Source organism: Phalacrocorax aristotelis, chromosome 21, assembly GCF_949628215.1.
Source record: "Phalacrocorax aristotelis chromosome 21, bGulAri2.1, whole genome shotgun sequence".
NCBI lineage: Eukaryota > Metazoa > Chordata > Aves > Suliformes > Phalacrocoracidae > Phalacrocorax > Phalacrocorax aristotelis.
The window spans coordinates 3,466,579-3,493,285 of record NC_134296.1 but is presented as its reverse complement, the minus strand read 5'-3'; the positions used below and the strand labels follow the sequence as shown (position 1 = coordinate 3,493,285).

The 26,707-nt window shown below is 62.3% G+C and overlaps 3 protein-coding genes and 1 long non-coding RNA gene across 11 annotated transcripts in view; 2 read left to right on the top strand and 2 right to left on the bottom strand.

Annotated features, from left to right (window-relative positions):
- The first annotated feature begins 1,297 nt into the window (after nt 1–1,297).
- MICAL1 (microtubule associated monooxygenase, calponin and LIM domain containing 1) lies at nt 1,298–14,493 on the top strand. Of its 2 annotated transcripts, none has more exons than XM_075115591.1 (26): nt 1,298–1,392; nt 5,302–5,509; nt 5,586–5,864; nt 6,922–7,129; nt 7,238–7,354; nt 7,554–7,652; nt 7,731–7,886; nt 8,105–8,205; nt 8,444–8,701; nt 9,142–9,257; nt 9,340–9,466; nt 9,733–9,805; nt 10,299–10,446; nt 10,520–10,707; nt 10,818–10,927; nt 11,011–11,061; nt 11,158–11,235; nt 11,583–11,751; nt 11,839–11,921; nt 12,032–12,479; nt 12,600–12,676; nt 12,849–12,947; nt 13,072–13,165; nt 13,249–13,348; nt 13,446–13,519; nt 13,622–14,493. In XM_075115591.1, the coding sequence occupies exons 3-26, from the start codon at nt 5,604–5,606 to the stop codon at nt 13,750–13,752; spliced, it is 3,366 nt and encodes a 1,121-aa protein (XP_074971692.1). In that variant the 5' UTR covers nt 1,298–1,392; nt 5,302–5,509; nt 5,586–5,603; the 3' UTR covers nt 13,753–14,493. The 2 variants fall into 2 exon arrangements, with proteins under 2 accessions (XP_074971692.1, XP_074971691.1); XM_075115590.1 differs by having other exon boundaries at nt 1,299–1,392; nt 10,296–10,446.
- A 633-nt stretch (nt 14,494–15,126) lies between these two features.
- SMPD2 (sphingomyelin phosphodiesterase 2) lies at nt 15,127–18,574 on the bottom strand. The gene is made up of 10 exons (XM_075115600.1): nt 18,482–18,574; nt 17,952–18,048; nt 17,754–17,830; nt 17,444–17,537; nt 17,266–17,355; nt 16,832–16,914; nt 16,496–16,628; nt 16,319–16,423; nt 16,083–16,239; nt 15,127–15,848 (listed from the first exon to the last, which is right to left on the bottom strand). Exons 1-10 carry the CDS (start codon nt 18,529–18,531, stop codon nt 15,505–15,507), a joined length of 1,230 nt encoding a protein of 409 aa, XP_074971701.1. The 5' UTR covers nt 18,532–18,574; the 3' UTR covers nt 15,127–15,504.
- A 100-nt stretch (nt 18,575–18,674) lies between these two features.
- Nucleotides 18,675–21,743, top strand: LOC142067187 (uncharacterized). The gene is made up of 3 exons (XR_012663925.1): nt 18,675–19,122; nt 20,718–20,801; nt 21,656–21,743. It is a non-coding gene; the product is annotated as an uncharacterized LOC142067187 (long non-coding RNA).
- TEAD3 (TEA domain transcription factor 3) overlaps nt 21,592–26,707 on the bottom strand; it is a 26,428-nt gene continuing 21,312 nt past the window's right edge. For all 7 annotated transcript variants that reach the window (XM_075115595.1, XM_075115596.1, XM_075115592.1 and 4 more), the window contains 7 exons: nt 26,527–26,570; nt 26,364–26,425; nt 25,859–25,992; nt 25,566–25,739; nt 25,239–25,379; nt 24,859–25,011; nt 21,592–24,336 (listed from right to left, as the gene is read on the bottom strand). In XM_075115595.1, the coding sequence (XP_074971696.1) occupies nt 24,223–24,336; nt 24,859–25,011; nt 25,239–25,379; nt 25,566–25,739; nt 25,859–25,992; nt 26,364–26,425; nt 26,527–26,570 (822 nt within the window). In that variant the 3' untranslated portion in view covers nt 21,592–24,222. The remainder of the gene's footprint in view (nt 24,337–24,858; nt 25,012–25,238; nt 25,380–25,565; nt 25,740–25,858; nt 25,993–26,363; nt 26,426–26,526; nt 26,571–26,707) is intronic.

The window sequence follows — 26,707 nt, the reverse complement described above, 5'->3', positions numbered from 1 at the left end:
TAATTAAGATCCGATGCTCGTTTGCTGCTGCCCAGGGGACAAAGCTGGGGCTGGAAGGAGCAGGGCAGCGTTCAGACTTTCGCAGGCACCACAGAGGACTCACAAACAGAGGGAGCTGTTTCCAACCGCTCCGGTGCTTGGGAAAAATTGCTTGGTTTGACGCAGACGCCCCGTTTCCGCGTCCGCCCCGGCCTCTCGCAGCCCTGAAATGCGGGTGGGCTCCACTTGTGCTCACACCCAGCAGCTTTGCAGGGGCCTGGTGGGCTTGAAACACCCCAGCTGAGCTGCGGGGGTGGGGGGGCTCTGCACCGGGACCCCTGGCAAGAGGCCCGAGGGAGCTGCGGGAAGGAGAGATGGAGGTGCTGGGCTGGCCAGCCTTGCTCACCAGGGCCGCCGGCAATGCCGTGGGTGACTCATGGGTGGCCAACGTAACCCCCGCCCCGTATGGCAGCTCGCCCCGTGTCCCTGAGTCACCGTCCCCAGACTCGTGGCAGGTTGTCCCTTGTGCGTCACCGACCTGCAAGCCCCTTCGCTGTGACACCCACCCTGGCACGTGGCAAGAGGTCAGCAGCACCCCAAGGACGCCGCCACGAGAAAAAAACCCAAAAAAGCACCCGGCCAGGAGCGATCGTCGGTGACCCCGTCGGCTCCATCCTCTGCCCCAAGGTACCTTCACCCCGCTGGGGCTATTCCCACCCGGGGGACCCAGGTGGAAACATCACCCCAAAAGTTTCCACGAGGGCTGTGGTGGTTGGGACAGCGGTCGGGGTCCGGGGCTGGCACTGAGCGGGTCCCCCCCATGCCCACAGCTCCCTCCTGGCCTCCATTGCTGGCTGGGGGGGGGAAGTACGGCGCAGCGGCCAGAGCCGGGGCGGAAAGCGAAGTGGTTTGGTTTCATCACCCAAATCTTTCAGTTTGCTTTGTAAAAAGGCCGATTTCTCATCCCAAAAGTAAAAAAAAAAAAAAAACCAACAAAAAACCAAAACAACCCAGCCGAGGTTGTTTTGTGAGTCCCCTGCTCCGTATCTCCGGGCGTGGCGTGGGGAGGGCAGGGTTGCCACTCGCGGGTGGGGGACGTCCAGCCTCCGGCACGCCAAAAACCCAATTGCAGCAACATTTGCAGCGGCACAAAGCCGGAGCGCCTCGGCCCCCCGCCCCCCCCAAGCACCGCCTTGCAGCAGCCGGGACGCCTGGGTCCCCCCGGACGAGGGGGAGGGGAGGAGAAGGGAGGGGGGAGAGAGGAGGGGAAGGGAAGGGGTGGGGGGGGAGCCGGCAGCTGCTTGCGGAGCCGGAGCTCGTTTCCTGCCCGTCCTCGCCCGGCTGCGAGCAGCCCTGAGCCCCTCCCCTTCCCCCGGGCTGTGCCTCAGTTTCCCCCTCCGAGAGGCTCTAGAGGTGAGTGGGGGGGGAGGTGGGGTTGGACAGAGCATCCCTGGGGGTGTGTGTGGGGGTCGTCAGGGTCCTGCTGCCCCCCCACCTCCGTGTCCCCTCCCCGGATGCGGACACGGAGGGGACAGCATCCCCACCCCCCACCGGGGAGAGCATCGCTGCGGGCCCCGCCGTGCTGCCCAAGCTGGGGAAGAGGGGGGGTGCCAAAACCCAGGGGTGATTTTGGGGTGCTGGAGGAGGGGGGAGGCGGTCAGACCCGCCGTGCCCGTGTCCTGCGTGTCCCCGGGATGCCAAGCGAGGATGCTCGGTGGCAGGGTAGCGCTTTGTCTCCTGCTGCCCCTTCCCCAAAGCCTCTCCGGGGCTAGCAGGGTCCCCCCGCCCCATCCTTGCTGCTTTTCCCCTCCAGCCCCTGGGCTCTGCTTCCCCCGGGACAAAGGGAAAAGAGAGCAGTTCCTGCTCCTCCTTCTCCACTCCATTCCCAGTACCACCAGTGCTCCCAGTGCTGAGTGGGATGGGGTGGGAAGTGCTTTGCTGAGCGCTTTTCCCCCATCCCGACCCCTCTGCCCAGTGCAGGGGGAGGGATGCTCCACGGGCGCCCCCGGAGGCAGCCCTGGCTGGGGGTTCAGGGCTGTACCCCATCCCGGGGCTGAGGCCAGGGGACATGTTCCCCTGTGCCGGGGGTGGATGAAGGCCCCGGTACATTTGGGTAACTGAACCCGGGGCTCACCACTGTACCCCAAGACACATCTCCTGCTGACCCCGTGGGGCGACTGTGGTTGGGGGCAAAAAAGGAGGAAAAGGATGTGGGGTGCAAAGCCCGGCCATGCACCGACTTCCCCTCGTGCCAAAATTCGGTTGGGGCTGATGCTGAGCAGGGGGGCAAACTGAGCAGCCAAAATAGGGGGGCATGTTTGCTCCCCCTGCCCAGGGATCCCTGGTAGGTGGCCAGGCTGTGGTTTTTGGATCCCCTGCAAAGGGCAACACCAAAATGCCCCAGAAAAGTGCCGGCTTCCGCTGCCGGCTGCTGCAGCCGCCGAGCAACCTGCACCTCCAGGGGGGATTTCAGCATGTGCTTTCTGAGAGGTTTTATGCACTCTTGAAAGGGAACCCCCTGCACTGCAACACCGCATCCCTGCAGCTGCCAGCCTCTGCCCTCGCCAGTGCCGGTGGCAGGTTTGTCCTTGCTCCTAAGCCCTTCTCCCCGCCACACCACGCTGGGGGGGTTGTTAAGGTGGGCTCAGCTGGGAGATGCCCATGCACCCACATCCCCAGCTCAAACCAGAGGAACCAACAGGGATTTTTTCCCCTCCCTCCAATGATTAAAACCCAGCCAAATTAGGGCAGGTTTCCATGGGGTTGGCCAAGGCAATTTCCCTGCCCGGTCCCATGCCTGGGGAGGATGGCACTTGCCGGAGCAGACACCTGGATGTTTCTCCTGAGCACAATAGCACCAGGAAGAGGAGTGCCTGCCACCTTCACCCCTTCCCAGCACCGGCCCGGCTCAGCCAGCGGTCAAAAGCAGGATCTTTGGCCAGGCCGTTGAACAGCCGCAAGAAAACCTCTGGCCTTGGGGCTATCCCTGAAATTGCTGGAAGGACTTTCCAGGTGCCCAGCCCAGCTCAGCAGCCTGGCCCAGGGGTCTCCAGGCCAGATGCCAAACCCAGAGCAACCTGGTCCATCCTGGGAGCCGGCACAGCGGCAAGGCGAGAGGCTCAGCTGGAAGGGGATCTGCTGCTGGAAATCTTCCCACCTTTCATTAGCTCCGTATGGAGCTGTGTCCTTTCCCACCCCATTTCCACGTGCCTGGGAGACACGTGAGCTCACCAGCAGCCCAGCATCCTGGGGCATCTCCCCCAGCCATCTCCCAAGGGGCTGCAGGGAGGACCCCCCCCGACCTGCAAAGCGCGATGGGGTGTCCCAGCTCCAGGGGTGCTCCACACATGCTGATCCCAGATGATGTCGTATAGGCTGTATGTCTATGCCACGCCAAGCAGAGCCATCATGAGCTGAGTCAGGGCTGGCTGCAACGCCCCCACCTCCTCCCTCTGGCTCACAGGAGAAGTTTTGAAGGAAGAAATGCAAAAGGCCTTTGTGGGGATAGCAGAGTCAGAGGCAGCCTGGCCCAGCACCCTGCCCCTCTTCACTGGCACTGCCTTTTGTGGGCTGAAAGCTCTTTGTTTGCATCAAACCTGCAGGAACTGAGTATCTGAGGGGGTTTCTGTCCTTGCTTGCAATTGCTGGGGGGGTTCGAGCATGCCAAAGGGGACGCAGTGTGCCAGCACGAGCATTGTTTCTGTAGGACACTTGGTGTAGCACCAGGCTGCTTGTTCTGCCTCCTGAGCCTCCCTTGCCAAAGCACTGGTGCTGGAAAGCTTTCCTGGGTGGTGTGCTCCCCCCGGCATCGTGTCGGGTGGGAATTGAGGCCTTGAGATGTTTTTTTTTCGGAGCCAGGGCTGGTGATGCTGGAGTGGGTGCTCGCAACCCCGGGCAGCTGCTTCTGCCCCATCGCCCTGGGGCTGCTACCTGGTGGCCTTGGCAGGTGCCAGCGCCGGAACATGAGCTCCCAGGGGAAAACCCATCATGCCCGGGCAGTGCAGGGCACTGGAGCCCGGCCAGCCAGCACAGCTGCCCCAGCAGCCTCCCGCGGGAGGAGGGCAGGCAGCTGGTGGGACAGCATGCGTGACCGCTCCGTTGAGGTTTGCAGTGCTGCCTCGGTTTCCCCAGGCTCCTCATTCCATCTCACTGGCAGGGCCAGAGGGTTTGCATTGCTCTGGGGAAGAGCAGAAATCTGTCCCCGGGTCTCACAGCTGCACTACAAATGCATCAGTCGTGTCCTCTGTCCCCAAGCTGCCACTTTGGGGACTGGTGGGTGCCTGCTCCTGCTGTGGCCTGGCTGGATGCTTAATCCTTGTATCTGCCCAGGAAGGAAGAGGTTAAACTGCCGGGATTTCCTGGCTGTGATGCTGGGGAGGGAAGGTAACCTACAGAAGTGCTTTGCATCCTCTGTGGCTCCAGCTGGCCTTGCAAAGTGCCACGCAGATGTCAGAAGCTGCCACAGTGAGACTGAACTTGAAACCCTGCTAGAATTTGCGCTTTCCAGACAAAATTTAAGCCCAGGCTTAAATGCGTCCTTTCCCCTGCCCCACCAAGGGCAGCTTAGCTGGGGTGCAGCATCCTTCCCGCTCCAGTGTCCTGCTGCAGGGCCAGCTGCCGCCTTTGGGGTGCCGCAACATGCCTGACCATAACGCCGAGTGGCGAGAGGGCAAAGAGCGATGGTTCAAAGGTAGGAGTGCTCCGGTTTCCTGAGCCTCCCCACCAGCTCCTCCTTGGCAGTGCCACGTCTCCGCCGGCTGCTTTGCTGGGCTGGGGGAGGCTTTCCCAGCCCCGGGGCTTGGCGACAATGGCTGGAAAAGGCAGAGCTTTGTGCTTCGTGCTTGGGCTGGCAAGACAGAGGGTGGCATTGGGATGGTGCCGGGGGGACAGTGCCAGGAGTGGGAGGCAAATGCAAGGAGTGCTGGTCCCCCGGGAGATGCTAGGGGCAGGGGGGTTGTGGGGTGCCTGTGGGGGTATGCACTGCACCCGTCCTCCCGCAGGTTCCCTGGTGCGATGGGGCTGTTTGACCAGTGGTTTAGCTTTTTTTTGTTTCTCCACCAGTGCTTCCTCTGTGCTAATCTGCTTCCGCCGTGCTCTGGAGGTGGTGGGGGGAGTCTCCCCACTCCAGTTGCAAAAAACCAGGCTGGTGGGATGGGTCCAGTCCTGCTCCCTCCTGCCCCAGGGCTGGGTCTTTCTGGTTTTTGGGGCAGCTGTGGTTTGTCCCTGCAGCTGGGACACCCCTCCCCACCCCAGCAAGGCCAAGGGTGAAGAGAAGTGCCGTGTTTGCTCCAAAACACCTTACTCTGTTCTTGGCTGCTGCAGGTACACGCCATATGGAGGAAGCCGGTTGCTGCCACTGCAGCACTCCCCATCCCTTCCCCTGACGGCACCGCAGCAGGGTGACACCGTGGCTCGCTGGGTGCAGCACCCGTGGGAGGCTCTGCTAGCTGCTGCCAGAAAGGGCCCCTATTTTGGTGGCACCATCACCCAACGACATCCCCGGCTGGGAAACCTTGCACTGAGACACCAGGTCTGGTATTAGATGGGTTTGAGGATGGGGGTCCAGGAGGGTTCGCCCCGCACTTATCCCTGCCATCCCTCGCCAGGCTGCTGGGTGAAGCGGGATGAGCATGCCGGCCGATGAGCCGGGCAACCCGGCCCATGCCATCTTTGAGAGGTTCCTGCGTGCCGGGGAGTGCCAGGAGGTGCTGGGCTGCTTTGGGGAGCTGTGCCGGCAGCTGGGGCTGCAGGGCAGTGGGCTGCAGCTCTACCATGGCCTCAAGGCTGCCCTCAACTACTGGAGTGCCAAGGCCCTGTGGAGCAAGCTGGATAAGAAAGCCGGGCACAAGGACTACGACCAGGGCACAGCCTGTGCCAGCACCAAGGTAGAGGGGGCATGAAGTGCGGGGTTCGGGTCCCTCCTTGCCTTGCATCCTTGTCCCCGGGGTGAGAGCATCCCCTGGGACACCCTGGCCCCCACCCCGGGAGGATGCAGGATGTGCCAGGCGGGAGGTTGATGGGATTTAATAAGACCGGTGTTAATTAGCGCCGCTCCCCTCCCCATGGTGTGATGTCATCTCTGTGCCACCCAGCCAGCAGCGTCCTTCCTTCTCCCAGCTGCTCCTTGCTGGGGGCATCCCATGGGGTGCTGCAAAGGGGCAGAGGGACCTGCCGAGCCCTTTCCAGGGGACAGGAACATGCCAGGGTAGGACGTCCCCCTGGGGCTGGGGGACCCTATTTCTGTCCCCCTGTCCCAGAGCTGATGGCTTTTGTCCCCACTGCTGGTGCCCCATTGTCCCCCAGCCCTGTGCAGGGGCTGGCAGGAGATCAAACCTGAGTCCTGGTTTTGAGCTTGTTGCTGGTGAGATCTCCCTGTTCGTGGGCTCCAGCAGGCAGGAGGTGTGCATGCCTTATCTTAATTGCTGCCATTGCCCCACTGGAAGGCAAGGTTCAGGCAACTGGGGAGGTGGGGGGCACCCCACAGGGCCTCTGGCTTTGCAGGAAGGATTGCTTGCAGCCCTGGGGGAAAACAGCAATCATAGACTGTCCTGAGCTGGGAGGGACCCACAAGGAGCATCGAGTCCAGCTCCCATCCCTGCACAGGACACCCCAAATTCACACCGTGTCTCTGAGGGCCTTGTCCAAGTGCCTCTGGAATATCGCCTGGCTGGTGCCGTGATGCCTCCCTGGGGAGCCTGTTCCAGGGCTCCACCACCCTCTGGGGGAAGAGCCTTCTCCTAATGCCCAGCCTAACCCTCCCCTGGCACATCTCCCTGCCGTTCCCTCGAGTCCTAATACAGTGGAATAGCGGGGAGGGCCAGATCCCGACCCAGGGAAGGGGGGAGATGCTGCCTGTGGTGGTGCTGAGCTCTGTGGGGATTTACCCAAACCCCTGCTCTTGGGGGGTGCCAGTCCCCTTCACGCTGCCTGTCCCCTTCGCAGTGCTTGGTGGTGGGGGCCGGCCCCTGTGGGCTGCGGGTGGCCATCGAGCTGGCGCTGCTGGGCGCTCGCGTGGTGCTGCTGGAGAAGCGGGACTCCTTCTCACGCAACAATGTCCTGCACCTCTGGCCCTTCACCATCCATGACCTGCGGGCACTGGGCGCCAAGAAGTTTTATGGGCGCTTCTGCACTGGCACCCTGGACCACATCAGTGAGTTTTGGGGCATGGGAACCAAGCTCTGCACCCCCAGAGTCCCACCACTGTGGGGAGCCCAGGGACCAGGGGGTGCAGCCCTGAGTACCCTTTTTCCCCTCCCAGGTATCCGGCAGCTCCAGCTGATCCTGCTGAAGGTGGCTCTGCTCCTGGGGGTGGAGGTGCACATCAACGTGCAGTTCAAGGGCCTCGTACCCCCTGCGGGCAAGGCGGGTGGACAGGGTAAGGCATCGTTGCAGGGCAGGTGGCACCCCCAGGGTCAAGGACAGGGCTGCGGGTGGCCACTTTGAGCCCCTCAGTCCCTTTGCTAGCCCAGGGCATGGCTTTTCAGGGTGGGGGAATGAGATGCAAGCCTCTCCCCACCCCCGGAGCAGGTCCCAGCTGAGACCCAGCACGCTCGTGACCGTCCATCTCCCTGCAGGTGGCTGGCGGGCTGTGCTGCAGCCGAGCTCCTCTCCTCTCAGCCACTATGAGTTTGATGTCCTCATCTCAGCTGGCGGTGGCAGATTTGTCCCCGAAGGTGACAGCAGCGGGTCCCTGCACCCCTGGGACTGCTATGGGGGTCTGGGTGGGAGCTCACACCTCTCCCTGCCCGCAGGGTTCAAGCGGAAGGAGACGCGGGGGAAGCTGGCCATCGGTATCACCACCAACTTCATCAACCGCCACAGCCAGGCCGAGGTGGAGGTGGCCGAGATCAGCGGCGTGGCCCAAATCTACAACCAGAAGTTCTTCCAAAACCTCTCCAACAAAACGGGTCGGTGGTCCCAGCCCCAGCGTTGGGGGTGCCTGGGCATCCCCCACCCTCCCAGTGCAACTGGAGGCTCAGCCCTGGGATGGCCCCTGTATGGTGGGGTGCATGTTCCCACATGGTGCCCCATTGCAGGGGACATTTGGTGGCTGAGCCTGGTGCGGGGGCTCCCCATAGCCCCAGCTCTGCCCCATGGCTCAGCTGAGACCCTTCCCCATCACCAGGCATCGACCTGGAAAACATTGTGTACTACAAGGACGACACTCACTATTTCGTCATGACAGCCAAGAAGCAGAGCCTGCTCAAGAAGGGGGTCATCCTCCAGGTGAGGAGAGCAGGATCCAGCCCTGGGATCCCATCGTGATGGCCGGCTGAAAGCCTGGAGGGTGGGATACAAACCACAGGTGTTGGTTTGACCATGCGTCCCTGGGATGGTGGGGGCTTTGGCAACTGGTGTCCTGTGCTGGGAGAAAATCTCCTTTTGGGGGGCTCACAGCCCCAAGCGTGGTGGCACAACCACCTCCTGCATCCCAGTTGGCTTCACCCCATCCCCATCCCTGCAGGACAAATCGGACATCGAGAGCCTTCTGTCCGCGGAGAACGTGAACCGGGATGCCCTCCTCAGCTACGCCAAAGAAGCCGCCAACTTCTCCACCGAGTACCGCCTGCCCAATCTGGAGTTTGCCCTCAACCACCGGAACCTGCCGGATGTCGACATGTTCGACTTCACCTGCATGACACGCTCGGAGAACGCGGCGCTGGTGCGGGAGCACAACGGGGCCCGTCTGCTCCTCGGGCTGGTGGGCGACTGCTTGGTGGAGGTGAGGGTGCCCCTTGCAGCACCACTGTGTGCCTCAGTTTCCCCTCTCCCTGCGAGATGAGTTGGTCGCAATATATTCCCCCTCCCTGAGCGCTTCTTGTCCTGACTGCCTGGTGCACCCCATCCCTGGGAGCAGGCTCCCAAAGTCCCAGTAGCAGGATGCTTTGGTGGGGTTATCCCCTTCCCCAACCCCACCAGAGATCCGCGGGGGTTCAGGGTGGAGGAGCAGCCCAGCTCCTCCCCGGACACATCCACACCAGTGGCAGCGTCGACTCAGCCGTGGGGCCAGGGAGGAGTCGGCCGCCCGTCCGCTCCCTGTGCGTCCCGCCGCTGCTCCCTGCTTTCATCCCCCGCCAAGCCTGGCAGCTCCCTGCCTCCTCCCAGCCGCCCCGACCGGCCGCACAGCTCCAGCTCCATCTCTCTCGGCCTTTCCCTTCACAGCCCTTCTGGCCGCTGGGCACCGGCGTGGCCAGGGGCTTCCTCGCTGCCTTCGACGCAGCGTGGATGGTGCGGCGGTGGGCAGCCGGGACCCCCCCGCTGGAGGTGCTGGCTGAGAGGTGAGTACCCCCGTCCCGCTGGGCTAGTCCTGGACCAGGCAAGGATGGTGGCGCTGAGTCCAGCACTGTCCCTTGCACCCAGGGAGAGCATCTACCAGCACCTCTCGCAGACCTCCCCGGACAACACCAACAAGAACATCAGCCAGTACAGCATTGACCCGGCCACACGCTACCCCAACATCAACCTGCAGGCCATCAAACCCACCCAGGTACCTGGCCCAGGTCCTGCCACAGGGCAGCCACCCAGCCCAGCCTCCCCGGCGGTCAGGGTGACAGCGATTTGCACGGTCCCCTGTCCCCAAAGGGTGCAAGGCTGAAGCTGTCGGTCCCTAGGGCATTTAATGCATTGCCTGTTGTAGATGCGGGTGGTTCTGGGGGGATGTGGGGGTGTCTGGGTGTCCCCCTTGCTGGGGTCAGTGCCCTGCGCTGGCTCTGTGAAGGTGGTGACGTGCAACTGGCTTGTCCCCGTTGGCAGGTCCGGGACCTCTACCTCGTGGGCATGGTGGAGGTGGACCACAAGAGGAAGAGCAACAACCGGCTCAGCACTGGTAGGAGCAGCCGGTCCTGCCCCGGCCCCCCAGCGCCAGGACTTCCCACTCCTCCCGGCAGCCCATGCCAGAGCGGCTCCTGCCCTGATTTGCCTCCCCATTCTTCTTTTCTCGAGCCCTGGCTGATGTCCAGCTGGCTGCCACACTCATCCCAGTAGTGGCTGCATTTCCATCCCAGTGGCACCGCTGGTTTCCATTCCCTCTGCCCATGGCCCCTGGGGGGATACAGCCCCCCCCAGCTGCCTTCTTGGGGGGGTAGGCTGTCCCCCTCCTTCTTGCCCACACTGATCCCGAACCATGAAATATTGACAGATGCTTTATCGACCCATTTATTGAGCCTTGGGGGGTGGTTGCCTGGGGTGGGGTGTGTGTCTCTTCATTCCTGTGGGACCCCTTCCCCCGTAAAGAACAGATGCTGGGAGGGGGGACCAGGGCTTGGGGAGTTGTCCCCTGCCTTTTTGGGATGGGGACATGTGTGCTGCCTCTCCAGCAGTCTCCGGAGATGCCTATGAAGAGCTGCTGCGCTGGTGCCAGGCCAGCACGGCCGGGTACCGCGGTGTGGCGGTGACCAACTTCACCACCTCCTGGACCAGCGGCTTGGCCCTCTGCGCCCTTGTCCACCGCTTCCGCCCCGACCTGGTGTGAGTGCCTGGGAACCCCCAGGACCCCCCACCCTGCAGAGTCCACCCTCATGGCACCCACGTCTCCCCACAGGGATTTTGACTCCATGGACTCCCAGGATCCCATCCGGACCCACCAGATGATGCTGGACACGGCAGAGCAGGATCTGGGTATCCAGCCTGTCCTCTCCAGCATCGAGATGGCCACCATGGCAGAGCCCGACCGCCTGGGGCTCATCACCTACCTCAGCCAGTTTTATGAAGCTTTCAAGACCTCTCCAGGTGCGAGCTTTTGGAGGGGGTTATCCCACCCTGAGCCCCAGCAGGGCCGGTTGCGTCCCACCGCCTTGTCGGGTGGGTCTCACCAGCGTGGCTGTGTCCCCTCTGCGCAGAGGTGGAGGAGGTCAGCAAGAAGCCGCTGACTACCCGGGGCACGCGAGGGGCCATCCTCTTCCTCAACAAGCTGCAGAAGAGCCGGAACCTGACACACAAGCGTGCCCAGGTGAGGGACCCCCAGCCAGACCCTCGTGAAACCCCAAAATCGCGCCCCTCTCCCTATCCTAGCCACTCCCTTTGCATTTGCAGGACAGTGCCCAGAAGGATGCCGAGGCAAAGAGGAGCTGCAGGGATGTCGAGGTGGGTCTGAGCTGGGTGCCTCAAGGGATGCTCTGCTGGGGTGCAGCTGTCCCGGGAGAGAGCGGGGGGCTGACCCTCTCCTTGGGTTGCTTGTAGCTGGACGCAGGGCTGGATGGAGACACTCTGGACACTGCCCTTGAGCCACCGCCAGCTGCCACAACGGACCCAGGGCAGGTTGGTACTTGTGTCAGCCCCACCTGGGGGGTCGAGCTGTAGGTGGGTGGGTGCTTGGGGGGCACCAGCGGCTGGTGGGGCCGAGCCAAGGGCTGGGACCAGGGCTGCGCAAGCGAACGCCCACGGGCTCCCGGCTCCTCCCTGCCTGTTTCCTGACCCAACTGGTTTTCCGGAGCCAAGACCTGCCGCTCCCTTGCTGGTGCCAGCAACCCCATCCTGAGCACCTAGACCCACTTCTGCAAGAGAAGCGAAGTCCCCCCCGAGCCCCCTGGGCTGCCAGTAAAGCCCTGGGGCAGGGTGGGTGCCAGCACGCCGGTGCCACCCCAGCCTGTCCTCTCCCCCCGCAGCTGCCAGCCCGCGTGGAGAGCAGCGACGCCTGCTACTTCTGCAGCCGCCGCGTCTACATCCTGGAGCGAGCCAGCGCCGAGGGACGCTTCTTCCACCGCGGCTGCTTCCAGTGCTGGCAGTGCGGGGCCACCCTGCGCCTGGGCGACTACGCCTTCGACGAGGAGGACGGTGAGGCGGGTTCTGGGAAGAGGGGGTGCTTGGGGCAAGGCTTCTCCACCTTGCAGGTTGTCATACAGGTTTGGGCCCCCCCCCCAGGTCATTTTTACTGCTCGCTTCACTACCCCAATCCCCCTGGCATGGACCTGCCCCAGGATGAGCTGCTGGCGCTGCCTGATGGGGTAAGTCACCATAAAGCCCCATAGATTATAGGGAAAAGGCAGAAGGTGGAGGGGGATGCTCGGGCACGGCCCCATGCTGCATCACCCCTCTGCCACTGGCTCTGCCCTAGGATGCTGCTGCTGCCCGCCTACCCTCAGATGCTGGGAGCCCGTGTGTGTCCCCCAAGGAGGGGGCACCCGATCTCCTGCAGCCCCCACCAGCAGCCCCGCAGCCAGGGACAGATCCTGGGGCAGCAGAGGATGCTGCGGATACTGGTGACATGGAGGAGCAGGAGCTGCTGGCACAGCCCGAGGGGGTAGTGAGGGAGGAGAAGGTTCCTGGACTGGAGCCCCAAGGGGTGGGAGAGGAGGAAGAGAGCGGGGGCAGGAGGAAGATCGTCCTCACACCCCTGGAGAAGCTCAAGCTGTCCACGCTGTCCCTCACTAGCGAAGCGGAGCTCGAGCCACCGCCAAAGCCAGCTCGTCTGCGGCTCCAGGCACCACCTGAGCCCCTCCCTGCCCCGTGGCTGGGACAGGGCGCTTGGGAGGAGAAGGAGGAGGAAATGGCAGTGGAGGAAGGTAGGTGGCTGCAAGCTGGAGTCTCCAGCCGAGCAGGGCTGTGGGTCCCTCTGGAACCCTGCTTGGCCCCATGTCCTGCTTCTGAGGTACCAGCCTGAAATGGCTTTTTTCTTGGAGCAGCTTTGGAGGAGAGTGAGAGTGAGGAGGAGGAGGAGGAGAGGGAGGAAGGCACAGACCTTGACATGATGACAGAGTTGGTGAGTGCTTTCCCTGAGCAGCAGTGACCCCACCAGCCTGGGTGGTGGCTGGGGCTCTTGTTGGTATCTCCTCTCACTAAGGCACTGGGTCCGGCTCTGCCGTAGCTGCTGGGGCAGGAGGTGCCCCGGTGCAGGGACTGACCCCCGTGACCATGCCACCATCCCTTCACAGTGCCTGGACCTGGGGGAAGAAGAGAAATACCCCACCTGGAAGCGCACACTCACCCGCCGGGCCAGGGAAGCCCAGATGAAGCGGTTCTGCAAAGCCCAGGTAGACCCATGGGGCAGAGCCAGGTCCCCAGCCCAGTGCTGTCCCCCTTCCCCTCCATCCCGCTGGCAGTGGCCACGCTCCAGGAGGTGCTGGCCCACGGGTGACCACTGCGCTTCCATTACAGGCCATCCAGAGGCGGCTGGAGGAGATCGAGGTGACCTTCCAGGAGCTGGAGCAGCAGGGCATCAAGCTGGAGAAGTTACTCCGGGATGAGGACCGTAAGGCCAGGGTGGACAGGGCACTGTGATCCCCATGTCCAGGGGGTCTGTGCCCTTCTCATGTCCTCTCCGCTGCCCTGCAGGCACCCTGGCTGACCAGAAGACGCAGTGGATGAACCAGCTACTGTATCTGGTCCAGAAGAAGAATGGCCTGATGTCCGAGGAGTCAGACCTCATGATCCAGTAAGGCTTGGGGGTATGCTCCCTGGGCAGTGGGGGGGGCTTGGCTCACCCAGCCACCCCAAGCCCAGCACCCAGCACCCCCTTTCCCTCCCCGCAGGGTGCAGGAGCTGAAGCTGGAGGAGCAGCAGTGGCAGCTTGACCAGAAGCTTCGGTGCTACATGAACAGGGAAGGTGAGTGCTGGCACGTGCCAGAGGGGGTCCCTGTGCATGGTGGGGGAAGTGGGGCTGGGGCTGTGACCCACCCAGTCCCACTCCGGCCCCCTGCTCCTGCAGAATCCCTGAAGACACCCGAGGATTGCGTGGCCGAGCAGGAGATCCTGGCGCAGTTGCTGGATGTGGTGAACAAGCGCAACATCCTCATCCACCTCCAAGAGGAGAAGCGGCTCGCCGAGCTGCAGGCCTGATCCGTGCAGCCCCAGGACCCTCCGGTTCCTCCCGGGGGGAACGAGTGGTCCCTCCCTGGCTGAGCATCACCCTGAGCTGCTTCTGAAGGTGGTGATGCCTGAGCTGCCTGCAAGCAGCTGCTGCAGCGAATCCAGGTCCCTGCTTACCAAAGCCTGCTGTGAAGGGGCTGGACCTGCTGGTGGATGCCCGTGTAGGGAGACGCTAAGGAGCACCCCAGCTTTGGGGTGCAGAAAGGGCCCCCCCATGCTTGGCTGGATTGCCTTTGCCTTGTGCTTGCTTGAAAACAAGATTTGCAGGGGGCTACGAAACACAGGGCTGCAGCGGCTCTGCCTGTGGTTTGCTACAGGAGGAAGAAGCCCCACAGAGAAATGGGGTCTTTCCCGGCACAGGAGGTCCCACAGCCATCACGGCTTCGAGGGGACGCTGCCCAGAGGCTTGCCCGGGCACTGAAATAATTTTGTCTGACAGAACGCCTTGTGCTGGTGTTGCACCGCTGGGTGCCCCACGACAGGCTCCCGGCGGGAGAGGTGGCTCATCGTGACCCGGCCAGCCCCGTGCCCCCAGCACCAAAGGGCTTCGCTCCTGGCAGCGAGGATGTGACTGCGAGTCACCGTGGAGATGCCAAATGTGGAGGGGCAGCATCAGGAGCAGCCCCTGGAAGCCACCCCAGGCCATCCTTCCCTGCTGGGGACATCCGTCCTAGCGCAGGACATCCATCCTAGTGTGGGACGTCCATCCCAGCTGAGGCCATCCATCCTAACCCAGGACATCCATCTCTTCCAGGGACATCCATCCCAGCCAGGGACATCTGGCTCTACGGGTGGGGTCAGTGACAGACAGACTGGGCTGATCTCGATGCTCTGTATTGCTGCTTTTGGGTGTCACGTTCACGCTGTCCCTGGCCGCTGCAGGAAACCAGGGTCAGAAACCTCCCTGTGAGGCCCCAGGGCTGGGGACGGGGCTTTTTGTCTGGCAGATCCCCGAGAGGATCGTGCCCAGGGCTGGTGCTGTGTGCATCCGTGCACAAGGGACACTGGCAGCCACGTCCTCCTTGCCCCTTTGGGGGTTTCTCCTGCTTGGCAATACCAAAGTGGCCTTTGCAAAGACCTCTCTGACCTTTCCAGAGTCCCCAGTTGCTGTGGGGTGGCCTCCACGGCTGAATGGTGCTTATGGCAGCCCCAGCCATGTCAGGCACGGGGGTCCCAGGGTGACCCCCCCTATTAGCAATACCGCCCTCCCCGCACTCGGCCCTTGTCCTGCCGCTCTCTTCAGCGCCTCCCCACACCCTCCCATCTACCTTTCATTTGTACTAGTCCTAATATCCTGCTGCACCCCCCCCCAACCCCTTTGAATAAAGCCTCCCCAGTCCGGTGCCAAGGACTAAAACACTGCCTTTATTTTCTATCTGAGTCAAATTTGGTTGCCAGAGCAGCCATCAGCTTTCACCAGGAGCCCTTGAGGCTGCCCCGGGCAAGGGGAGGCTCAGCCTCTCAAGTCTCCCAGCCATGCAGGTGGGTCCCTCTGGGTAGAAAGGGTGTATTAGAAAAACCCCAGCAATTAAAATCTGCCTCTGTCGTGGTTCCCACAGGGGCAAACATGACAATTCTGCCCCAAAAAAATCTTAATTTCACCCGGTGAGGTGGCTGTTGAACCTGCACTGCTCACCTAAAACCAGATGTCAACTAGAAAAAAGGACCAAAAGGGGCTGGGATAGGGGCAGGGGGACATCGTGGGCTACCCACAGCCCTGGCTCATCTGTTGCTGGGACGCTCCTGCAGTGCCCGCAGCGCCATCCGCATCTGCTCCTCGGTGCCCTGCAGCATCTTCACCTCGATGGTGTGGAAGAGGTGGAGCCCGGTGGCAAGGAGGAGGACGCCGATGGCGAGGAAGGCCAGCAGGGAGAAGGAGAGCTTGGGGAAGGGCTGCCCGGCCGCCAGCCCTGCCAGAGTGCCCAGCGCAGCCGCTGCCTGCAGCAGCAGCAGCAGCAGGGCCAGCACGGCCATCCTGCCCGTGGAGTAGCGCTGCCGCCGCGCTGCCCCCAGCCCCACGCCCACCTCCGTCCGTGCCTCTGTCACCACGTCCACCAGCGTCGGCTCTGCAGGGGACAGGGGTGGCTCAGCAGGGTGGCCACCCACACACACCCCCCTTTTTCTCCCCATCCTCGCCACTCTGCCCTGTCCATGCACCCCTCCACAAGCAGCACCCCAAGGGATACCCTAAGCAAGGGGAAGCATGCCCAAAAATTCCACCTTTGTCCAAATCCATCAGTCCATCCACCAGCCCCTCCCCGGCACATGGGGGATGCCGGCAGTGCCCCTCCCCAGTTTACCAGCTGTGCCAAGGTTGGCACCCACAGCCTGTCCCTGCCTCCGGATGTGCAGCGTTGCCATCACGGCTTCATGGTCTGAGAAGGGGATGTCCGTGCCCGGTGCTGTCCCCATGGTGGTCTTCATCTCTTCACACTTCACCGTGAAGCTGGAGACGGCCTGGGCAAGGGACTGGGGAGTCACACCGATGCCTCCCCTCCCTTCCAGCCGCAGCCAGTGGCTGAGGGCCCCCTGTTACCTTGTAGAGGATGTAGTCGATGCGGATGCCCAGTGGGAAGGGCAACAGCTCTGACTTGACAGTGAAGCAGTTGTTGGGGACGAGGGTGCAGCCGTCCTTGCAGCCCTGAGAGCAAGGGCCTGGGTGGGTGGGGGCTCTCAGTGTGCGCTGGGATCCCGCTCACCCCCTGCCGCTCACCTCAAAGCGCGTGGCCTCGGTGAAGGCATCCCGCAGCCCCGTCCAGCCGCGCAGCAGCCGGATGCCCACATCTTCGGGGTGCATGTTCAGGTCCCCTCCCAGCAGCACGACGTCAGCCGCCTTCGAGGTGTGTCTGTGGGGATGGGGATGGCTAACCCCCTTCCCCGCACTGGACTGGGATTGCTGCGATCCCCCCAGTGCTCCTCAGCCGTACTCCTGGCTGGGACTGGTGCAACTGCGCACGCTCTACAGTGCAACCCCCAGGGGAAGGGGTGACCACGCGTGCCCTGGGGACCTGCAGTGGGGGACCCCGTGGGCCACCCCGCAGCTGCTCACCGGATGAACTGCGCCAGCTCCCAGGCCTGCACCAGGCGGTGGGGCAGGTAGGCGTCCTTCTCCCGGCAGTACTCGGCATGCAGCTGGCAAGAGGGTGGGGCAAAGCGGTCATGACCCCCATCCCAGCACCTGCCCTGATCCAGGGCTCCCTGCAAACCCACCCAGCCCCTCTGGACGGTCCCTCTGGGGTCTGGCCAACCCTTCTGTCTTCATCCCACCCCTCTGGGGACATCCTGGGATGCACAGCCAGGTTGTGGGTCACTGTCCCCACCAGAGCAATATTTCATTAAATCGATGCATGGTCCCAGGAGACATGGTGCAGAGCAGTGGTTAAACCAAGGGGGCAGCGAAGGAGGGGTATGGCCACTCATCCCCCTCCTTCCCATCGTCCCTGTCCCCCCCCTCCATGCTGGGTCCATCCCTGGGGCGCTCACATGGGTGACATAGACGTTGAAGACAATCTCAGAGATCTTAATGACAACGAGGCCGACGGACTTGCCGCAGAACCAGTCCCCGTGCTGGAGCTGCCAGAGGGGAAGGGGAGCAGGTCGGGGCCGGTGAGGCTCTGTGGGGCCTGGCACTGTGGTGCAGGGTGCCCCCCACCCCACTGACCATGTAGGGGTACCCATTCAGTGAGTACTGGTAGAGGAGGGTGTCCAGGATGGGGAACCTGGAGAAGACGCAGAGTCCGCTGCCAATCACCCCACTGCAGGAGGGGAAAAGCACAGTGAGGAAGAGTGATGCCCCCCACCTTTTCCTCCCCCTCAGCCAACGGGGCTCCCCAGATGCCTGGGTCCCAGTGTGCACCCGTGAGCACCCCAGTTTCCAGGCATGGGGTCTCCCATGGTGACAGAGATGACCTACAGCACCCACACCCGTCCCTCCAAGTGGGAACCACCACCCCATGGACAGCCCCTCTCACCTGCGGAAGTAATAGGAGAAGGGATAGCAGCCTCCAAGCTTCGCCTTCAGGTTGCTGTAGTCCTGCTCACTCCACACCTGGAGAATGGTGGGACAGACTGAGAACGGACGCGCTCATCTCACGGGCTGAGAACGTGCGCACTTGTCTCACGGCTCACGGGCTGAGAACGGGTGCGTTCGGCTCATGGGCTGCCCTCACCTCCTGCAGAAGCACCAGGTCGAAGCTCTCCTGGCACAGCATGTCCCCAATGAGCTGGATGCGCTCCTGCCGCCGTTTGCTCAGGTAGCGGATGGCCCTGCCGGAGAGGGGTGGCGGTCACAGCTTGGGGGGTGATGGGGTGACAGGGACTGCTGGGGCACACCAGGACCTGGTACTAGTACAGGCAGGATGCAAACTGGGGGAGATGAGAGGGGGAAAGGGCCATGCAGGGACATGGGGACAAGTGGGAGGTGCAGGGAGGCTGTTTGGGGACAGCTTTTCCCACCTGCAAAATTAAGGCAGCCAGCTGGGGTGCAAATGGGGGACCCTTTTCTGGGGGAGCAGAAACAGAGGGGTCGGGGGGCACTGCTCAGCCAAGCACCTCTTGACCCCTGAGGGCTGGGAGAGCGGTGTGACCCCAAAAAGAAGGGGACTCAAAGGTGTCACCGAGGTGGGACCCCTCTCCCAGTGTGGGTGGCCCCGTCCCCACCTGCACAGCCTGGCATGGCCCTGGCGACCTCTGGACTCACCAGCAGTTGAGGTTGAAGACACGGAGCTGCAGGGTGGGATCTCCCTCCATCGCTCGCCGGGGCTTCGCGGGGGCCGGAGGGCAACGCCGGGCGGAGGGAGGTCCTGCGGGGAGCAGGTTGGGGTGACAACCCCAGGGAGGCAGTGCGGGGTGTGGGGCAGAGCTGGGGAGCCAGGCTGCCACGGCGGAGGGGCCGAGCTGAGAAAAAGGCCAGGAGGCGGCAGAGCTTGGGGTGCTCCAGCATGGCCCGCGCCGTGTCCTCCCTTCCCACCCGTGAGGCCCATCCCAAACCCCAACTTTTCCCCAGCCAGGGACCCGTGTGCCCAAACCACACGGGTGACCATGGATGGGGACACCGGTGGGCCAGGAATGGGGTACAGGACTTAAACCCTTTGTCTGTCAGCAAGTCGCGCTCCTGGATGGACTTTAACCCCGGCTGCGAGGCACGGACGCGGGACACCCCACCACCCACCTCCCCTCTCGGGAAGCCCACAGATACTTTTGAAGACCCCCAAAGCCCGGAGGACCCAGCAGCTCCCGGAGCAGCCCGCTTCTCCCTCGCCCCTCTCCGGGGCAAACTGTCCTTTTTAGAAGTGCAAAAGAGCAAATCCGGGGCTCCAGGAGGCAGCCGGGGATGGGCAGGTGGGTACAGGCAGCCAGGTACAGGCAGCTGCGTACAGGCAGCCGGCCTCTGCCTGTCCCGGCAGGGTTACCGAGTGGCTCATGCCCGCCGTGCTAATACCGGGCTGAGCCCCCCGGGTCGTGTCTCCCCACCACCGCCGGGAGAGCTTCCGTCCCTCCCTCCCAGCTCCCCGCGGGACCGGGCGGGCAGCGGGGCCGGGCCGGGGGAGCAACAGGCGGAGCGGGGCCGGGGGAGCAACAGGCGGAGCGGGGCCGGGGGGAGCAACAGGCGGAGCGGGGCCGGGGGGAGCAACAGGCGGAGCGGGGCCGGGGGAGCAACAGGCGGAGCCGGGCCGGGGGGAGCAACAGGCGGAGCCGGGCCGGGGGAGCAACAGGCGGAGCGGGGCCGGGGGAGCAACAGGCGGAGCGGGGCCGGGGGAGCAACAGGCGGAGCGGGGCCGGGGGAGCAACAGGCGGAGCCGGGCCGGGGGGAGCAACAGGCGGAGCGGGGCCGGGGGGAGCAACAGGCGGAGCGGGGCCGGGGGGAGCAACAGGCGGAGCGGGGCCGGGGGGAGCAACAGGCGGAGCGGGGCCGGGGGGAGCAACAGGCGGAGCGGGGCCGGGGGGAGCGGGCCCGGGATGGGGCGCGGAGCGGGGCCCGACCTGGTGCGGGCCGGGAGCGGAGCGGGGCCGCGGGACTACGCGTCCCGTCAGGCAGCGCTGCGGTGCGGAAAGGGAAGGGAAGGGGAAGGAGGGAGAGGGGGAGGGATGGGGAAGGGAAAGGGGAGGGAAAGGGGAGGGAGAGGGGGAGGGATGGGGAAGGGAAAGGGAAAGGGGAGGGAAGGGGTGGGAAAGGGGAAAGAGGGAGAGGGGGTGGGATGGGGAAGGGAAAGGGAAAGGGGAGGGAAGGGGTGGGAAAGGGGAAAGAGGGAGAGGGGGAGGGATGGGGAAGGGAAAGGGAAAGGGGAGGGAAGGGGTGGGAAAGGGGAAAGGGGGAGAGGGGGTGGGATGGGGAAGGGAAAGGGAAAGGGGAGGGAAGGGGTGGGAAAGGGGAAAGGGGGAGAGGGGGTGGGATGGGGAAGGGAAAGGGAAAGGGGAGGGAAGGGGTGGGAAAGGGGAAAGAGGGAGAGGGGGAGGGTTGGGGTAGGGAAAGGGCCAGCCCGGCCCCGGGAAGGCGGTGCGCGGCGGGCAGGGTGCAGGCGGGGGGAGCGGGTGTAATGGGGTGCGTTGGCAGGCGAGGGGGACACTGGGGGGTGCACGGGGGGGATTCGGGGGTAAGGGTGGCTTCGCACGCCACCATCCCCCATGGCAGGGGTGTGTGCAGGGTCCTGCCCTGCTCTGCACCTTCCCAAAGTAGCCCCAGCAGCTTCTGTCCATACAGGCCCCCCTCCCTCCGAGGAGATGGAGGCATGTGGGATCCTCCCTGACACCCCACTCCTCCCGGGACATCCTTCCCAGTCCCAAGTCACCTTAGGAGCATCCCCGGGGTCCCCTGGGCATTGCTCCCTCTCTGCTCCTGCTGCTTTGCTTTGTCCTGGAGGGAGCAGGTCCCAGCCAGGGGCCTGGACTGGGAAAGGTGGCACCTGCCCAATATTGGGGGCCAGTTCTCTTCCAAGGCCCCCTCCATCAGCATCGGTGTCCTCAGCAAGAGCTGGTACCCGTGGGATGGCAGCGACTCAGGGATTTTTTGGATCCTGCAGGTGTGTTTTGTTGTCTTTCCCAACCTGTCACCCAGCCTGGATTAGAAATAAGTCTCTCAGATGCCTTAATGCATCATACAAGACCCCTGGCCCGCAGCACAGAGCAGGGGTGGGGGTGGCAGCAGGAGGAGAAGAGGTGTGAGCCCCCCCACCTCCTTTGGGGACACCACCCTGGGTCCAGAGGGACAGCAGTTTGCTGGGCTGGAGCATGTTTAGCATCGGCAAGAGGATTTTTGTATCAGTGCCTAAGCAACTGAGTCCAGAGGTGTTCAGGATGTGCAGAGCCATTGGCCCTAACAGCATCGGGGTTCTGCCCGGGTGCCAGGCTCTGCCCTCAGGGCGATGGGAATGGGCACACAAATACAACGGTTCAGCTTGCAGAAAGGGGAAAAGTGCTGGAAATGCGGTTGGTGTTGGAACATGTCATCTGGGTCCCCTTGTTCTGAGTTGTACTGAACAGCCAAGGGGCTGCCAGCAAAGCTTTGATGGGTATTTCTTACCAGTAGGACAGCCTCAGCCCTCCACCACCTGACGCCAGCGTGGGCGAGGATGCGATCCCCTGAAATACGTGTCCCTGAACCCAGCAGTGCTGCAGGGAAGCATTTGCTGTGGGATGGGCTAACCCAGCAGTTAGCTTTCCCAGGCAAATCACAGCAAAATACTGCTGGACGTGGCACCTGAAAGCCCAGAGCTGGGGTTCCGGGAGACGCGTTACCCGGCCAAGGTCTTATAGCCCGTGCTGTCACAGCAAAACTTAAGAAATAAAAAAGAACAGGAACATCAGAACCGCTTGAGCCAACCCATGAACAAATAATTTTAATGTTTTTTTTTTGTTGTTTTTTTTTTTTTTTCAGCAGACCGTAGTTTTCTCGGAGCTCCACAGTCTCCTCTCTTTGAAGTTGGACAGATACAGTAAACACAACAAATATATGATACAACCCATCACAGCTGGATTAAAAAAAATACACAAAAAATATAATACATAAAAAAATGGATTTTTAACATTGTGGACTGACACAGCTCTAAAAATGGTGATCGTAACCCTGGTAAGCTTTACAAAGTCTTTAAAAAAATAAAACAGTACTTCATGTGAAATTCATAAATACACCGGAGGAGAATAGAGGGGCTGGGGGGGGGGAGTTGAGAAAGTGTCTCTGGGATCGTGGCTAAACCCCGGCCGGAGCTGTCGGCGGCACCGTGTGCAGGGGGTGCGGGTGGGCGCCCCGGGCTCTGTGCAGGAGGGATGCAGGGATGGAGGCACAAACCGGTCCAGTTAACGAAGAGCTTCATCCCCCATCGGGGCTGGGAGCAGGGCACACCTGTGTTTTATGGCAGGGGAGTTTTGAGTTTTCATTCCCAGAGTTTTAGATCAGTGAGTTAAACAAAAGAAAGAAAAAGAACCACGAAACAACAAACATGCTACATATGAGAACTCAGCCAGGCAGCGCCGGCACAGCCCTGCAGTGGGATGCCGGTGCCTTTCCCTGGATTTTTTCCCTCTCTCTTCCCCCCTGCTCGGCCATCCCTGTTCACTGCGGCCCCCTCCATCCATCCCCACCGCCGTGTCCTTGCCCAGGTGTGGGGCCGGGGTGGCTTCTCCCAGCAGCGAGTGGGAGTCCCCACGCCTCGCAGGACATGTGGCATCGTGATGGCAGCCAAGGCCCTTTTCTGAGCTCTGGGGTTGCTCCTGCTCCTCCGCACCCGACAGCATTAAGCCTAAACCCCCTTTGTCCCCCGATCCCAGGCTCCAGCACCCTTCAAACCACTCCTACCCTCCTGCAGCACCTGGCTCTGCACCTCTCACCGCCTTCACTCCCCCACCGGCACAAGACACCTGGCCAGACCTGCCCATCTTGGGCTCCCCGTCCCCCTGCTGCCCTCCTGCCACCCTGCTCCGTGCCACCACTGCAAAGCTCAACCTCTGTCCCTCTGTCCCTCCCTACGCGCTGGGGATGCTCCCCGTGGGCTCTGCCCTTGCAGCCACCGCCTCGGGATGGGGCACGCTGCCTTGGCTTATGTTGGGCTGCAGCCGCAAAAATACCTCCAAGCAGACCCAGTCCCCTGTCCTGACATCGCTCCTGTCCTCTGTCCCCTCTCTCCTCAACTCTGCCTGCTCGCAGCCTGGCCCAGCATTGCACAACGTGCATCTCCCTGCACGAGCTGCTTCCCTGGCTGCTTCCCACGGGATGCAGGTGAGCGGCTGGAGCAGCTGAAACCAGAATAGTCAACACAGAAAAAAGGCAAAAGGGGGGAGGGAGAGATGGAAAATGTATATATGCACAGTAAAATCAGGCAAATCCACCCTCACTGCTCTCTCCTCATTACTCCTTGACAAGTGACCACAGAGGGGTACATTTAGCCTGGGCCACCCCCAAGTGCAATCCCTGAAATCACACACAGAGCTCAGGGGATCCTGCTGCCACATTAAAAACGAGCCTCTTGTCTGCCGCGACCCCAGAGAGATGGAGGCAACCCCACGCCCTCCCTACACATGCCGGCTCCCTGTGCCCCACAGTTTTGCTGCATGGCTGACCCGGCTGCATCACCTCCTCCGGTCACTGGCATGATGGGGGTGGCAGGGAAGCAGGTCCCAGACACCACAGAGGGGCATAATCCCGATTACAAGCATGGTGTCTTGTTAAAAAGTATTAAAAAGCATTTTAATTTAAAAAAAAAAAAGAAAAACAAAAAGAGCCCTCAAAAAAATGGTTTGCATCGTTGATGCCCTCCCACCTTGAGCGCTGCCGGTTCCCGGCACCCCAGCCAGGCACGGAGAAGGAGCATCCAGGGTGCTGGGCCCTGGGGGGATGAGGCAGCATCCCCCTCCGCCACCCTGCTCCTACCTGCTCCCACCTCGGCACATCCATCCCCATGTCCCTGCCGCCACCAGGGCTCTGCCGGGCAGCACCGGTGCCACGGCCACTGCCATGCCAATCGCTTTGGGACCAGACCTGGCGCGACACCATGTCCTCCAGCCCGTCCGTGCTCGCTCCTCTCCGCTCGAGACCAGGACCACATCTGAGCAAGGGGGGGGGCGAAAGGGGGCGGGGGGGGGGTTGTCCTCCGCTCCAACATCCCGCTGCTGACGGCGGCACGGCGGGCTCCCGGCCATCATCAGCAACACCGAGGGCCGGTCTCTCCCCATCCAGCGCCGGACGCGGGTTTCCTTCTCCCTACGTTTCCTTTCCCATTCTTCTTTTTTTTTTTTTTTTATTTATTTAAAAAAAAAAAAGAAACTGTTCCTAAGTAGAAAACATCTGAGATCGCAAGTCAGTCTTTTTTGGCTATTGTTTTTCTTCCTCCTCCTCCTCCTCCTCTCTTCAAATGACTTCTCACGAGGCAACGGGCACGGGTGGCTTTTCTGCACGGCCCCCTCCCTCCCCTGCGCACCTCTTGTGCCCCCACCCGTCCCCGAGGGCCCCTAGTCCTTGACCAACTTGTACACGTGGTGCTGGGCGCCGTGCTCGCTGGTGGAGACCTCGAAAACGAAGGCTATGCAGAGCAAGGTTTCCTGGGTATCCCTGTTCGTAACAACCTGCAGCAGAGCAGAGAGTGCGTTAGGAGGGGGCCTGTGACCACCGGGAGATGCTGTTATTCGAGGGACAGCAGGGGCTCAGGCACAGACATTTAAATTGCACCATGAAAAATTCGCTACCTGTTATTTGGGGTGTTGCACAGGCTCAGACACAGCCAATTTAACTGCACAAACAAAAATATGCTACCCATTTTTTTTGGAGGGTGTGGGGTGTGCGTGTTGCACAGGCTGGGGCGCAGCCACTTTATTTGCACCACCAAAAATTTGCTGCTCATTATTTGGGGGGGGGGATGCACAGCCTCAGGCACAGGGGATTTAATTGCACCACCAAAAATCTGCTGTCTGTTTTCTGGGGGGTTGCACGAGCTCAGGCACAGCCAATTTATTTGCACCAACCAAAACTCTGCTACCCATTTTTGGGGGGTTGCACGGGCACCAACACAGCAGGGATGGTAGGGTCAGTGCAAGTGAGGGCTCCACATTCCTGGTGGGAAACGCTCCCTGGGAAAGGAGGGGAGGTACCTGCAGGATGGTGAAATTCTCCAGGACGCTGTTCATCATGTACTTCTCCGGGAGGTGCTTGAGTTTATGGATGAAGTTGATCATGTACTCGCACATGGGAGACCGGTGGATGCGGTAGACGAACCGGCCGTTCTCCAGCCGCGCGTACTCCGTCTGCAGAGGACAGCAGAGTGAGCAGCCGCCCCATGGGAGCAGAAACACCACAGGGGACGTGGGCACGGGGGGGGCGGTGGCCAACTGGGACATGGTGGAGGTGTCCTCTCTGCTCCACCCATGGGACAAGCATGCACCCACATGCCCTGCACCCAGCTCTGGGGCTTTCTCCATCCTGGGACCCGTGGTGGACCGTTCCCACCCCTTCCCAATGCAGCAGGACTCACCTCCACCTTCTCCACGACCTGCTTCCCAAAGGAGCACACCTTGGTGGAGACCGTGATGGTCATGTTCTCTGCACTGCTGTACTGGCTGCTGACACCGTAGAAAGTCCCCGGCCCATCCTGGATCGTGCTGTTCAGATCCGCCTGGAGAGATGAGAGTGGGGAGAGGGTCCCGTTAGGTGCCATCACACCCAGCGCTTGATGGGCACAGGGGTCACTGGCTTATGGAGCTGCTCAGGATGCTCCCGCTCGGCCGGTGGGTTGCCCAACCTGCAACAAGCCCGTGGCTCAAGGACAACCCTCCCCATCCTTCCCCTCCCAGCATCGTACCCAAAATTTGACGAGGAAGAAGGAGTTCTGGGGCCCACGCTCATAGAGCTCCTTGAGGCCACCTTTCTTCTCGGGGAACTTGTCATAGATCTGGCGGATGTCCACAGCCTCCAGCAGCGGATCGCTGTACGAGGGGTTCGTCTGGCCGATGTGCACAAAGAGGTGTTTGCTGTACTGTAAGGACCGGGGCGGGGAAATTAAAACGAGAGGTCAGATGAAAGGACAAGATGCCACCAAGCACAGGGATGGGCGCCATTCCACCCAGGTGGTGGGGACACGGAGGGGACCGTTACCGTTTCGGCGTCCCGCGGCACCTCCATGAAGGCGGAGTACTCGAGGAGCCGGAGCTTGGTGGAGGCGATGGTGCGGTCCTGCCAGACGGGCACGGCCGAGGCGGCTGGTGGGAGCGGAGCCAAGGGCTCATAACCTGGGGAGGGCACGGGGTGTGGGGGGGCAGCCGTGAGCCGGGGTGAGCCCCCCCTGCACTGCCACGGCACTGCTGTCCTTACCGCATCCCCCACCCTCCCCTATCTCCCAGCATGGGGCTATTCCCACTGGGCGGCCAAAACACAGGATGTGCTGATCCCACCCCTGGGTGGAAGGGGACGGGGGGGACACAGCCGGGAGTGGTGGTGTCCGGCTCACCGTGGGGCTTCTGGATGGGTTTAAACCCAGGTTTTTCCCCCGGCAGGGCCGGGGAAGGGACCGCAGGTGGGAGGGTGGCACAGGAGAGGTGACAAATAGGACCTAGCAGGGGTGGTGCAGGGTCCCCTGCAAGGGGACAAGGACAGCACTTACTGGCTAGTGATGGAGGCATGGGTGGCTGGATGGGGTAAGCTGGTTGTGCAAACGGTTTAATGCTGGAAAACAGAGAGTGCCATTAGGTTAATGAAGCCCAGGTCACCCCAGCCCCTTGCTAAGCGGGGTCCTGCCCAGCACAGCAGTGGGGTCTTGTACTTACTCCTGAGAGGGTCCAGGCTGTCCTGGGATAGGCCCACTCCAAAACTGGGGGAACAGTACAAGGAAGAGTCAGGGGCTTCTGTCCCCTCCCCGCCAAATTCCCCTCCCCACCTGCTGCAAACCACAGGGAGCCCCCGACACCCTCCTTGCATTGCCGCTACGACTAAGGGGCCACCAAACAT